The sequence below is a fragment of the Abramis brama genome (assembly GCF_963993115.1).
Source record: "Abramis brama genome assembly, chromosome: 14".
Taxonomy (NCBI): domain Eukaryota; kingdom Metazoa; phylum Chordata; class Actinopteri; order Cypriniformes; family Leuciscidae; genus Abramis; species Abramis brama.
In genome coordinates, this window is record NC_139976.1 from 9404137 (window position 1) to 9419262 (window position 15126).

Consider the following 15126-nt stretch of genomic DNA (forward strand, 5'->3'; position numbering starts at 1 on the left):
GCTGAAACGGATCTGAAATCATTTGTGTTGCAGTCTCGCCCTCACTGTGCTTTATCACTGTGCACACACATTCATTTTTAATGCGCATAGCTCTGATATTTTAGTCATTATAAAACTATTTAACTTGGTTAAAAAAGACCTTTACAAACTAGAGAGGCAGATGCAGCCACAATCACATCCTCAAGGTTACAAAACACGGACCATCATCCCCTCAGCTAATGGTTCTCCCATATGGAGGTTTTGGCAGAGCTCGACGTAAACTGCAGCATGGTAACATAATTGTATAATTCAATCAAAGGGACTTTGTAAACCCTGGCAAGAATGCGAGGAATGTTTAATCCCCTTTTATTGAAAGGGGAACATCTAGAGACCAAATGCGGTTTTGGAATGTACCATTTGCCACGGGGAAGCCTTAACCATGCTCCACCCTATTCCTGCACTGACACAAGTCACATGGAACGAATTTAACCTAACAAAGGGGTCAAAGTGTCATAGAAACACAAATACCTACCATATTTAACAGCCAATATGACTTGGAATAGGTACAGGATGTACACGAAAGTGCTTGCTTGTTTGTTTGTTTTTTTCGTCCAATCCAAATTTATGTTCCAATTGATTTCTACATGATTTCTGCTTTAAAAGTCAAACAAAACAAACCTGACATGTGGGACTATGAACAATCAACAATAATTTGTATTCCTTCATTGACATACTATTTTCAAAAACCAAGTGGGTTTGAACCGTTTCCACTAGTTTCCGCAATCAATCGAATACCGCAAGCATTATAAATTATATTTTCCGACATCTTGGTAGGGAAACCACCAGGCAAGCATACTGAATGATTAGTGAAGCTGTGATTTGTTGCGCTGCCCCTTTAACAGTCGCGAAACCAGAACATTGTGCTTTTTGGCATTTGTGGGCCAGTGGCAGCGCCGCTCTTTCAGCATTTAACCTTATCTGTCACAAGGGTTGAGTGATAAGCCAGGCAGCTGCATCTCTCTCAGGGTCACAATACATTCTCTTCCTTTTAAAGCTCATGTCTTCTCGGGGCCGTTCACAGCTGCTGGGGGTCGTTGGCTCTCTGTGCTGTATATTTAGAGTTGAGCTCATCAAACTACTTTGTGGATGGCACTGTCTGTCTGTCTGTGTCCTTGTGTTATTGTCGTTTTTAGGCAATGTTTGTGCAACTGTTGACTTCGTGAACTTTTTGTCAGTCTAGGTGTTTTTTACTACCTTCCTCTCATTCTGATTGGTAAGCCGTGTAACAGTGAGATGAGTCACCGCTGGTCTACGTAACCGCACAGAATAAATGACAGCTAGTGTATAATCTCCAAAACAAAGGGACAACAGCAGAAAAAAAAGAAAGAAAAAAAGACCATTCATTTCGAAGAGTCGGATAGAGGGTGGATATATTTTTGTGTTTACAGCACAAAAATACACTTTACTAACATTATAAGTGGACATTGGGGAAAAATTAAGAAAAGAAAAAGAAAGAAAAAGAACGTTTTCATTTGATCAAAAATACAGTAATATTGTGAAATATTATAACTATTTAAAAATAACTGATTTCTATTTGAATATTTTTTTAAATGTATTTTATTCCTGCGATGATAAAGCTGAATATTTAGTATCATTACTCCAGTCTTCAGTGTCACATGACCCTTCAGAAAGTCATATACATCTGGGATGGCTTATTGAGTTATTGATGGAGTTATTGATGAGAGAATAATAATTTTTGTGTAGACTTTTCCTTTAAGAAAACAAAGAAAGTCACCGAATCCTGACAAAAAGTAAACAGTGTCTTTTTTGTGATTTTTAACAAGTTCAAGGCTCTTAATGAACAACAATGAAGCATTGGAAAAACCTCATTACCAGTCGACAGCTAGAGAGAAAAGAGTGGGAAGAGGATGACAGACTGAGGCGACGGCCTGAGAATCATTCTGAATGGTCTTTACATAGTAACAGTGAGAGCATGCAGAATAGAAATCTAATCATCATTCCCCACCCCTCCCATATCCTCATCAAAGTCCACATTTGTTTTCACACAGACTATGCAGGCAGGGATAATGTTCTAGATCATTCTCTCCAAAAGGCGACGGAGGACAGAAAGGCCAGTGACCTGCTTGTCTCTCACCCGCACTTGGCACTGATTGTGGGATGGTGGTAACCCTGACAGGTTCCCGCGGGATTATCGGAATTCTGGTTCTATTACAGGGGAGCAAAGTCACTCTCAAAACAAGCCTGATGATTGATGGCTGCAAATAAGATAAGATTTGTTGGGCCCCGACTGATCTTTAAAAGACAACGGCCAACAAAGTGTAAAGAGGAAAAAAGGTAGAGGCAAAGCAACAAAGAAAAAAAAACAGGGAATAACAGTATCTTACATTTGCTTATCATGTACATTTGTTTAAAACCTTGCAAACATTCGATTTTCTGTGACGTGAACACTGAAAATTGAATTGAATGTTGATTAAAGGCAACTCTAGCTGGTTGACAGTTATGTTGAAATGTCAAGAATATTCTAGGAAGCATCAATAGATATAATGTATTGCGCAATATGCCACTATTCTAGCAAAAGTATTTGTGTAGTTTGTTCATTTAAATTATTTGAAATTGTAAAATTTCCAGCTATATTGAAATTTAAAAACAATCTTTATATGAATCAATTTTGTCAAAAAAAAAAAATATTTTATTTTATTTCAGCAACATATTTTTGTACATTTATTAAAAACCATCTCGCCAAATAATAAAATGTGCCTTATTTTGAAGTGGGCCAGTGAAAATGTTGGCCAGGCAATTAAAGATCTCATAGGCCTGGAAAAATCCCTGTTGTTGAGCCTGATTAATCACAATAACTGGGTAATATTGCACATGAACCAGACCTATTGGTGTGGGTGGTGTGCTTCTCCAAATGACTTTGTTGCTTTATGGATTTGTGACCTCAATAAGTCACTCTACAATTGGAAATTCTGAGCAGGTTGTCAAAATGCATCACATTTTAATACACTAGACACCAGACATCAAATTGGAAGTTCCTGTGTTTTGTCATCCATCAGACTAATCTATTCAAAAGCTTTTCTTTCTTCAAAATGTGTTTACTTGACGCAAGAACAGCATCAGAATGAGATGTTTCACATTTTGTGAGTTCCAATTTCTCTACGTAATTTTTCAAACAAGTTCATTTTGCACACTTGCTCAAGTGCTGTCAAGTAGTTGGTTGGGTTTCACCCTAATATAGAGGACAATTCACAGAGGTTAATTATAACTAAACGAGAGATGAGAGAGAAGCCCCAGTAACGCATCTCTCATTCAAACTCGATTAACCCTGACCCTACTATCACTCTTATCAGCTCTTTAAAATGGCAGAATCGTGAGAGCTGACAGCCAGAAACACTCCTCCGTCTACTTAACATCTCCTTAAACTCAGTCTCAACCCTAAACCTGTTCAAGATCAAACGAGCCAGATAATCGCCCACTGTGAAAACGTACATCCCAACACTTTGTTCAGTTCATATACAAATGTTTCAGATCGGACTCCTCGCGTAATCCACTCTCGGGCCTGATGACCGTTTCTGCATAAATTATGTTCTCTGAGAAGAGTGTGAAAGCTGCCCTTGCATCGAGATTTGAAAGTCACGATGTATTCAAATTAGAAACACAGGCTGAGAGTCAAACAATGCCTAGGATTGCAGTATTAAGCAATATTTACCATGCTAATTATAACCATTTGATTATTGCTGTCCTGGTAGAGACGAGTTAATTGGATCAATCTGCTGCAGGCTTCTCATGCTCCCGTCTCATGAGTCGACGTCTAAGGTAAAACAATCAACGTGCAAAAAAAAAAAAAAACAGAGGATCCACCTCTGATTACTTGAAATAAATGTGCTTTCATGGACAAATTACCAATTTTCTGTCATTTGAGTAATCTAAAAAAAAACATGTGTTAACACAAAGACATGTCTCTCTCTTTATTTACATGCACTAGTCAGGGTGCATTTTAATCCCTCATAAATATTTTCAGGAGGTAAAAATGGCAGTTTCGGTACATTACTTTTTCAGTAATACCATGAAGTAGCAATGATCTTATCAAAATAATAATCTTCTGTAAAGCAGCTTTATTGACCTTAATGTTGCATAAACATGCCCACACTGATGGAGATTCAACAGTAAACTGCTACTCAACAGTCTATGAGTTGGAAGAAAACAGCAAGGACTTTGGGCAGCATTTGGGACAGGGCCAAACATATTTTTGCAATTCCGGGAGTCATTAGTGTCAGAAATGGTTTTCTACTTTTTACTTGCTGCCTTTACAAACCATTGGCAGAAATGTGTTGATTATGTAGAAAACATACACTGTCAGAAATAAATCTTTAGGGGTACAACAGATTGTTTCTGTGCAGTAGCCTTAATGAGACATATTTGTATCTTATCTACCCCTAAAGACTGCCTATTAGTATATTAGGTGTGCATATTAGTACCTTAACTGTACAGTGAGGAAAATAAGTATTTGAACACCCTGCTATTTTGCAAGTTCTCCCACTTAGACCATGGAGGGGTCTGAAATTGTCATCGTAGGTGCATGTCCACTGTGAGAGACATAATCTAAAAAAAAAAAAATCCAGAAATCACAATGTATGATTTTTTAACTATTTATTTGTATGATACAGCTGCAAATAAGTATTTGAACACCTGAGAAAATCAATAATATAATATTTGGTACAGTAGCCTTTGTTTGCAATTACAGAGGTCAAACGTTTCCTGTAGTTTTTCACCAGGTTTGCACACACTGCAGGAGGGATTTTGGCCCACTCCTCCACACAGATCTTCTCTAGATCAGTCAGGTTTCTGGGCTGTCGCTGAGAAACACGGAGTTTGAGCTCCCTCCAAAGATTCTCTATTGGGTTTAGGACTGGAGACTGGCTAGGCCACGCCAGAACCTTGATATGCTTCTTACAGAGCCACTCCTTGGTTATCCTGGCTGTGTGCTTCGGGTCATTGTCATGTTGGAAGACCCAGCCTCGACCCATCTTCAATGCTCTAACTGAGGGAAGGAGGTTGTTCCCCAAAATCTCGCAATATATGGCCCCGGTCATCCTCTCCTTAATACAGTGCAGTCGCCCTGTCCCATGTGCAGAAAAACACCCCCAAAGCATGATGCTACCACCCCCATGCTTCACAGTAGGGATGGTGTTCTTGGGATGGTACTCATCATTCTTCTTCCTCCAAACACGTTTAGTGGAATTATGACCAAAAAGTTCTATTTTGGTCTCATCTGACCACATGACTTTCTCCCATGACTCCTCTGGATCATCCAAATGGTCATTGGCAAACTTAAGACGGGCCTTGACATGTGCTGGTTTAAGCAGGGGAACCTTCCGTGCCATGCATGATTTCAAACCATGACGTCTTAGTGTATTACCAACAGTAACCTTGGAAACGGTGGTCCCAGCTCTTTTCAGGTCATTGACCAGCTCCTCCCGTGTAGTTCTGGGCTGATTTCTCACCTTTCTTAGGATCATTGAGACCCCACGAGGTGAGATCTTGCATGGAGCCCCAGTCCGAGGGAGATTGACAGTCATGTTTAGCTTCTTCCATTTTCTAATGATTGCTCCAACAGTGGACCTTTTTTCACCAAGCTGCTTGGCAATTTCCCCGTAGCCCTTTCCAGCCTTGTGGAGGTGTACAATTTTGTCTCTAGTGTCTTTGGACAGCTCTTTGGTCTTGGCCATGTTAGTAGTTGGATTCTTATTAATTGTATGGGGTGGACAGGTGTCTTTATGCAGCTAACGACCTCAAACAGGTGCATCTAATTTAGGATAATAAATGGAGTGGAGGTGGACATTTTAAAGGCAGACTAACAGGTCTTTGAGGGTCAGAATTCTAGCTGATAGACAGGTGTTCAAATACTTATTTGCAGCTGTATCATACAAATAAATAGTTAAAAAATCATATATTGTTATTTCTGGATTTTTTTTTTAGATTATGTCTCTCACAGTGGACATGCACCTATGATGACAATTTCAGACCCCTCCATGATTTCCAAGTGGGAGAACTTGCAAAATAGCAGGGTGTTCAAATACTTATTTTCCTCATTGTACATACATACATGAATGAATGTCTCACACACACACACACACACACACATATACACATACATATATATATATATATATATATATATATATATATATATATATATATATATAATGTGTTAATATAGATAAAAATGTAGGGTGGTATTTGATTGCTGAATATAGATATTTTGTCTTGTTTAATATATATACACACAAGACAAAAATACTAAGTTTTAACTAATAATACGTTTTTTTTAATGCAAAGTAGTCTCCTGAATTGAGCAACGATAGTAATATTCCAGACCGTGTACTTCTGAGGCTCCATGCACCAGCCGAGCAACTGCCATTTACAGAAGATGAATATGAATGCTAACAGATAGCTGAAGAATGCAAGGCTCATGGCGTGAAACAATAAAGAACAAGAAACAGCAAGGCATGACGCAATAGCCAAAGATCTGTAAAAAAAATTAAAAATAGAGCAAACTACAAATACATATGTATACAGTACTTTTGTTGCATTTATAATATCATAGTTTTGCTAAAGCTCCAAAAAAAAAAAAAAGACATTTTTTTTTAGATAAATTAGTAAACATCAGTGTCATATTGTATCATATAGTCCTGCTCATCCACTTCAGGATGGAGATAAACGGAAGAGAGCAGGGAAAAAAATAGTTAAAAAATCATATATTGTGATTTCTGGATTTTGTTTTTTAGATTATGTCTCTCATAGTGGACATGCACCTACGATGACAATTTCAGACCCCTCCATGATTTCCAAGTGGGAGAACTTGCAAAATAGCAGGGTGTTCAAATACTTATTTTCCTCACTGTACCTATTAGTATCTTATCTCAGGTTTAGACTACACAATATTTTTGTCTGTTATGATAGTCACTAGGCGCGTTTCCATTACAGATTTGTGCAAAACCTTTGCGATTTTTTCTAAATGTCGACAAAAAACGATTGCGAAATGACGGCGTTTCCATTAACCGATGTTATGCGACTAAAACTTAATTTTTCCTCTCGCGATAAGTAAAGTCATTCCAAAAACCATGGTAACGGACGTTGGTGGGTTTATGTACTATGTCCCAGCCACTGCACTAGCCATTATTATTAATCGAAGGAGATGTATGTGTGTTTTCCAAGCATTAATGGTAAGGAACGACCCTTATTATACTTGTGAGCGGCACATATGAGGTGTTTCTGGGTGTTTCTCCCTCATTTCTGCTGCAAGGTCTGGATTGTGGCATTTATTTGAGGTTTAGAATCCATTATTCCTGTAATTCTTTTGTCTTATATGAATTTAATAAAGAACTCTGTCTCGTATTCTGTCCAAACACACAGCGTCATTATGTTAGGTGACCTGTAAATGTGCAAAAACTGTTTCCATGGCAGTTTTGCGAAATATTTCTTTTTCGAATTCCCTGAAAAAAACACCTCATGCGACCGTAAAAACTTTTTTGCGATAAATGGGAGTTTTCGCGAAAATTGCATGTTTCCATTGGGCGTATTTTCAATTTGCGCAATTTGAAGGGTAATGGAAACGCGGCTACTGTGTCAGATTATGCAATTCTGACTCCTAAATTTTTGTTGTGTCGTGGACAAGAAACATGTCAGACTACACGTTGCTTCCCGACCAATCATCACTTGTTGTCTTTAACAATGTGCGTGATGTCATCAAGAAGGCGGAACTAGCGACTGACTTCCGGAAACGAGCGTAAACAAACAATGGCTACAGAAGCCGCGTACATACCGGGTTCCTGAAGTGGCTCCGCTATCATTGGCCAGCATTTATCATTTATCACTCTGTCCTGGTAGTCCCTCAAAAAAACATTATAAAGGCAGTAGGACTGTTGCCATATCTCCTCAAACCTTTCCTCCATTGCATAATTCCACCTAGCAGCAACAATACCATCGTCTCTCTTTTGTTTCATCATGTTTGAAAGCTGTGCACAGAAGAGCTTCTGTTCTTACAGATGTGAAGTGTGTTGTTTACGAATCACCACGACACCATACCTCAAACGGATCGTGCCAAAATCGGGCTGCTATCGTGTAGTCTGAACCCGGCATTAAGGTATGTGCTCTTTAGGGTAAGATGGGATACAAAAGGTGTACTTTTAAGGGTACTGCCCCACTAACAAGCTAAATTTTTTTACTTTTTTTCTGACAGTGTAGCTTCTAACTAAACATTTCTAAAAATTTGATTTAAGTTACAATAGCAGTGAAGTAATACTTACGTCTGGGAATTCTTTTACAGGCACATAGAGTTTCTCTTGGAGTTGTGCAATGGGCCCCACAGCATCTGGGAGCTCGGAAGTCCTTTTATCTGTGCCGTTCATAGTGTCATTGTACATGTCCTTCCGTACCCGTCCAATTTCTGTCAAACAGACACATTAAAAAAACAATTATTTGGAGGCTTAATCCATAAAAGTTGCCTTATTTATCTTTAAAAACAAAGAAAAGTTGTTTTTGTTAAAAATGACTTGCAGAAGTCTTGATGAGTTCATGCAACTATTTAAATATAAAAACAACTCCCAAAGGGCATGAGAGCCCAGCCAGCCATAGAGGAGCTAGCTCAACATGATGTGCATTCACAAAGAGTGAATCAGACACCAGCCTTTTGAATGCTTGCTGGTCCAAACCGAGGAATTCCAAAGAGACCAGCTTAAAAGACTGAAGCAATAATTATTTTTTAACTAAAGCTCTTTAGAGGATATTGGGAAGAAGCAGCAGTATATTAGAATGGATTTACACCGATGTACAATATGGTTCAAAATAACAACATCAAAGCATGGCCCAGGCCTACAGATTAAAATGACCTAAATATAACCCTGATCTGAGCTAGCTGTAGCTTGTTGGGCTCCCATAGGATCCTCCCAGAGTAACGCAGAGAACCTCAACAAGATCTCATAAGCAATAACTCAACAGTACTCAGCAGGATGTGGTCTTCTGAACTCCACCGACACCACCCCTCCCGAAGAACGAACAGGATTGTTTTCATATGACTTACATAAGTGAACGCAGGCATGTAAGCACATTTACACTCAATTACATGCAACACATGCTCTTGGCACTGCCCCATTTAACCATGTGTTCGATCCCTGCCATGAGACACAGCGTTTTCTGATTTACAATGTTTTAAATGAATCCAGACTGCACTGTCACATTAGTTGACTGGTTTCATCTGTTCATATGCTATCATTCAGAATAAAGCTGATTAAATAAACCCTCAGAGTAAAACCAGCCATTTGAGGTCCCACAATGAAGCACAAATCCAAACATCAGCTCAATCTGCTCAAAGCCGATTAATTTACACATTCTGGGACTTACTCATGAAATTGGTATAATTGGTCACTTTACATTGAGTGTTGAAAGGGGATTAAACAGTCAGTCAGAAGTTTATATTGGGTTTTGTGTGACTCTGCGGCTTAACATTCCAACAGTCTCGACACTTTGGTTTAAGTATGATTTATCCCATGAGTCACAAGGGCTGGGCGATAAATACAATATTCCCATCTCAATTTTAATGTTTTTTGTTTGCCCATTAAGTTGAAGGGATAGGATAGTTCACACAAAAATTAAAATTCTGCCATCATTTACTCACCCTCACAAGACCTCATCTTCAGAAATAAAAATGACCTAAATGAGATCTGTTTCTCATATAAAGTGATCGTGTCTCTTCAGATGACTTGTATTAAAAAGCTCAATTCATTTGGATATGGATGAACTTTTTGATGCATTAAATCTTTGGTTGCAGGGACTTTTAATGGATGGACAAAAATGATGAGAGAATATTAAAAAAATATCTTCATTTGTGTTCTAAAGATGAATGAAAGTCTTATGGATTTGGAACAACATGAGGGTGAGTAAATGATGACAGAATTTTCATTTTTTGGGAGAACTATCCCTGTCATTAGTGCTCGGTTTCACAGACCAGGCTTAAGATAGTCCCAGACCAAAATGCATGTTTGAGCTGTCTTAACTAAAAGCAACTTGCACAGGCATATCTTAAAATATGATTATATGAATAATAATCATTCAAATATGATTTGTTTCAAGATGCACACCAGTAATGTTTTTTCTGAGGCACATTAATAAAAGCTACTTAAATGTCCTAATTTAACTAAGGCCTAATCCTGGCTTAATCTAAGCCCTGTCTGTGGAACCAGACCTACATGTTTTTAAAATACAGGAGAAAAACAAATGGCTTTAACAGGGAATTCAATTCTGGGAATCAGTTTTGTCCATTGTCCATTTTAAAGAATAGATCCAAAACTCAGTGATTTGTTTGCATCACACAAACATTTTAACAGAATTATTTGCATTCTATTTTCATATATTATTATTAATATATTGATACAAATTAATCTTAAAAAAAATGTTGACATATTGGGTTATATATTGGTGCAAATGAAAACGAACAATATTAATATGAAAATCAATCTTATTTGTGTTCAATTGGTAAATATCAATGTGAAAACATTTAGGACCTATATGGAAGCAATCACTTTTTTGTTGAGATGGTAAGTCCTCATATTTAAAATAAAAATACAGAACAAATGCATAAATAGAAATGCAAAATTAAAAATAAATACTATCTGTTTTAACCATATGTATTTTGTCTGAAGAACAGCTGAGGTGACATAAGACATATAATTATCCACCCCCAGTTTGGCTGTTATTAGCACAAGCTTCAAGTGCACTAAAAACAAACATTAGAGGCGACTGGTCAACACTGCCAACCACAACATACACAGACAGTGAGATAGTCCTTCCTACTGCTGCTGCAGACCATCATTTACGTGTGTGTGTGACAGAGAGAGAGAGAGAGAGAGAGAGAGAGAGAGAGAGAGAGAGAGAGAGAGAGAGAGAGAGAGAGAGAGAGAGAGAGAGAGAGAGAGCAAGATGACTCTGATTACAGTTTGTGTTTGCTTGCTGTCATCTGAAACTGTCCAATACTACAGTATGATACACTTGGTCTGGTATGGCTGTGAGCGAGCAACAACTACATCACAGCGACATAAATATCACCTCCATAATGCCAGTAGATCCTGAACTCTAAACACACAGCGCTACGGATAACCTATTCAGTTGCTGTTATTTACTAATGGCACACTGTCATGCGTCTGGTTTAAATTACTTCTTCTGACAACTTTAGTATTTTTCACACTTTCAGTGTCAGCCATGGAAAGTTTGCACCTATATGATACTTTCAAACAGGCAAATTTGGATGCAGTTTTTAGACTTTCTGAAACTTTTGACTTTATAAACCATAAGAATTGGAACGCAGAGATATGTGCTGGCAGAAAAACAAGCGTGATTTAATGTGAGATGTCAGACACATTCTTTGGTCGTTTAGTGAACAAAAGTGTTGTTGCCTGCGAGAGCTGGCGGTCTCCAGACCATGCTGGACGCTGGATAAAGACAAAGCGTTTACTCAACCAAACACTGCTTCATAGTGTGTGCCATTACATAAGGTTTGAAAAGATGTGTGCACATACACACACATAAATTCATAGAAACAACAGAAGTGGAGATAACAAGAAAACCAACACTATGAATGAATCATTTAAGGAAGGTTGTCAATTCAAATACTTAACAGAAATATCAACCAAGTACGCAAGTACTTTCTTTTTTGAATGAATGTATTTGGCCATATAAACTGCAGAAGAGTTGAAATCGTGATTACGTACTGTCCGAGAGGCGGCTTCATGAGTGCATGTGTACTTTGCTTGTTATTGCGCCTAATAACATTAAGCATGTCACACGTATGTAACAGTCATGTGTCCAGTCTATTCTCTGCTGTCTGCTTCTACCTAAAACTTAGACCTTTTGAAGTATTAAAATCATTCAGTTATAGTAAGCCATTAAGAAATGTTTATCGCGATATGTACATTTTCAATACATCGTGCAGCTCTAATTAAAACGTAATATTTCAAAATACTGTTTTATTGGCCTATTGTGCCCATTCCTAATTCATCACATTCATCATATTTCTGCAATGATTATAAGTTCCCCACTGATTTATCGAAGTCTTAAATAAAATCATTTTATTTAATTAAATATACACTGATTCTAGTCAGGCACCAGAGAGTTTTAAGACTTTGGAACAGAAACAGATTATTTCAGTCTCTAACACACAGACAGCGAGTTGACCATCTGTGGCAGTGTGGGAGAGATGAGAGACGCTGAGATGAACAGAGGAAACATGATAAAGGTAAAAAAAAATAATAATATAAAATAAAAGCTAGAAAAGGTTGCAAGAGGGATGAAAGAGTAGACCGCAAACCGTGAAACCATCTGGATAATCGTCGACTGCCAGGAAACTGTCCGACTCCTCCTCCGTTTTCACACAGAGAGCAGACACCACAGTTACTGCAATTGTCAGGCTCTTAGTGACAGCGTAAAAACAAATGTGTCCATGAAAGAACAATATTTCCCTTTGCTCTGACAATATATCTTCAAACTAAATCACATTCAGCTTCAGACTAAATACCTGTGGTGAAAGCAGATCTGTTTCAACTGCAACTACCGTCATTTTAACCAACAATTAATGACTTAAAAATGACACACTGATGATGGCTTAGGCCGAAACGCGTCTGTGTGGACATGGTTACAATAAATTTATGAAATTATACTTTGAGAGTGCGGTTTTTCATCTTTATTTTTAAAAATGCAACATACATAAATTATTCTAATTAACAGCATTTTGAATGCTTGCTGTGTTGACATTTCTTCCATGCATAAAAAAAATCTGTCATTATTTAATTGCGAAAGCCATACATGACGAACAGACACAAATTTAAGTCATGTTACACTGAAAATCATGCCTTCTGCCATAGCTCTTAAATCAAGCATTATGTCAATGATGGCTGACCATGTGATGTGCCACAAGGACCAATGAGCTCTGATGATGTTATTGACATCCAACCTGACACGTGAAGCACTGAAGTGCAGGATTTTCTGAAAATATAGACTAAACATTTGATCTGCTCATCAAAACTATCAAATGAGTTCAAAACATATAAATATAAACTGAATTTTGTAATGATTAATATAAATTAAGATGGTTCAAATGCTTCTTTTGACTATAAGAAAAACAGTAAACAGATTTGGAACTACACGAGGGTGAGTACATGTACATGACTGAATTTCCAATCAAGGTCATCTTGATTCTCCAAGCAATCAGGAAATTTGAATGTGCAGCTTGCGCTTATCACTCTGATTGTGTTGGTCAGCAGTAACGTGCTATTGTGATTGGATGATTGCTGATTGAGTTTAGGTTGAGAGAGACAGGAATTGTCTGGTGGTGTCAAGACGACTGCAGGGCAAACTGGCAGTTAAGGGTGAGATAAGTATTGAGTATTTACAGATGCAAGCTAAGCTGCCTGGAAAGGGCAGGAGACTGATGAGATCACTGACACGCTTGATAATCAACATTTATCTTATCAAAGAAAACGGCCAAAAGGGAGACAAAGAAAAACAGACACACACACAAACAACTGCAAAGCACCTTCACAAAAAAACAAGACACGAGGATTGACACAAAAGCTAAGATTTGACCTTAAAACGACATTATGACTGTCACTTTATAGCTCAAGGTCATGTCTGCCACTGCCAAACAAAGCAGTTTCACTCAGAAAAGCCATTGTGAAAAACTGTCTGATGGTCAGGGAGTCAGATCTAGTCAGATTTAAACATCATTAAAACCATTTTTCCCCAATATTGTTTGAGATTCACCTCTAAAACTCCATAGCAAAAGCCAGATATGTTAAATCCCTTTGTGGATGAGTATTTATTTAGCTTTTCTCTGGGAAAGAAAATCAATTGAGGCCAATTATGACTGTTATTCCACAGAAAAACATTTGTCATCTTTAATCTAAATGTAAGAACTTGTGCTGAGCTCTGAAACGACTTTTCGACAGACATCACTAAACCCTCTTATTTTTAAACCACTTGTCAAAGTGACCACTTTTTATGATGCAATAAATTCCTGATGGATAAAACCATGTCTCGAAAAATATTAATATAATAAAATATCAACTACCGGTCAAAAGTTTGAGGTCGGTAAGATTTTTTTTTATGTTTTTGAAAGGAGTCTCCAGACAGTGCTGTCAAAGAAGCGTTACAGAACCAGTAAAATGCTGTGCCTTTCACAGATCTGAGACCAAAATGAAATGTATACACCCAAAAATAAATGACATTCGGAATGGGATTTGGAATGGGATAAGTGCTTAAAGGGGTCACATAATGCCATTATTAAAAAAAAACACTGGATGGATTTTTATCATTACATGATGGTTGTGTACAGGCACTGCCAACACACATTTCAGTACAATCAACTTGTAAAAGTGCATGTACCATTATATGACTCCTTTAAACAACAAAATACCAAAATGTTGGGACAAAACATATATTCCCTTTTAATAATCGCTGGGATCAAGTCATTTGCATACAATGCTGCAGAACACACTTGCACATTTGCACACTTTGCACATACAAGACTTGCACATACATTTTTACTATCAAGAGAAAATTCCACAAAGAGTTTCTCTTGTCAGATTCCACTGTCCATTAAACACATATGTAATACTTCTACCCCTTTGAGGAACATGTTTTATTCTGTTGATACTTTTGAAAAGGTTTTTACCCAAATAAATCCAAATTTAGTAATCAACATCTGCAAAGTTACGACGTTCAAGTTCAAAGCAAAGAGAGATATTTTCTTTTAAAGAAATTGCTTTTTAAGGACTACAACAAATGGCTGGTATGGGCTACACGACATTCCTCCCGGGTTAGTGACATCACCAACCCCAATATTTACATAAACCCCGCCACCGGAGCACGATTTATAGATTATCAAGACAGAATTTGCTAATCAATGACTAGAAGATAACTACACATAAGCTACATAAATTCATCAACTAACCATTCAGGAAAGTTGTCTACATGTTGTCACTTCTTCGTGAGTCTCTCCATCATTCTGACTCCAGTTTGAACATAAAAGCTAAAAGTTTTTGAAATTTTCAGTGCATTTCTGTGTGAGGTAATTAA

At 37.6% G+C, this 15126-nt stretch overlaps 1 protein-coding gene across 4 annotated transcripts in view; it reads right to left on the reverse strand.

Moving 5' to 3' along the window:
* The window catches only part of qki2 (QKI, KH domain containing, RNA binding 2), a 38688-nt gene that overhangs the window by 18368 nt on the left and 5194 nt on the right, over nucleotides 1-15126 (reverse strand). For all 4 annotated transcript variants that reach the window (XM_084135402.1, XM_084135401.1, XM_084135404.1 and 1 more), the window contains exon 2: nucleotides 8310-8449. In XM_084135402.1, the coding sequence (XP_083991528.1) occupies nucleotides 8310-8449 (140 nt within the window). The remainder of the gene's footprint in view (nucleotides 1-8309; nucleotides 8450-15126) is intronic.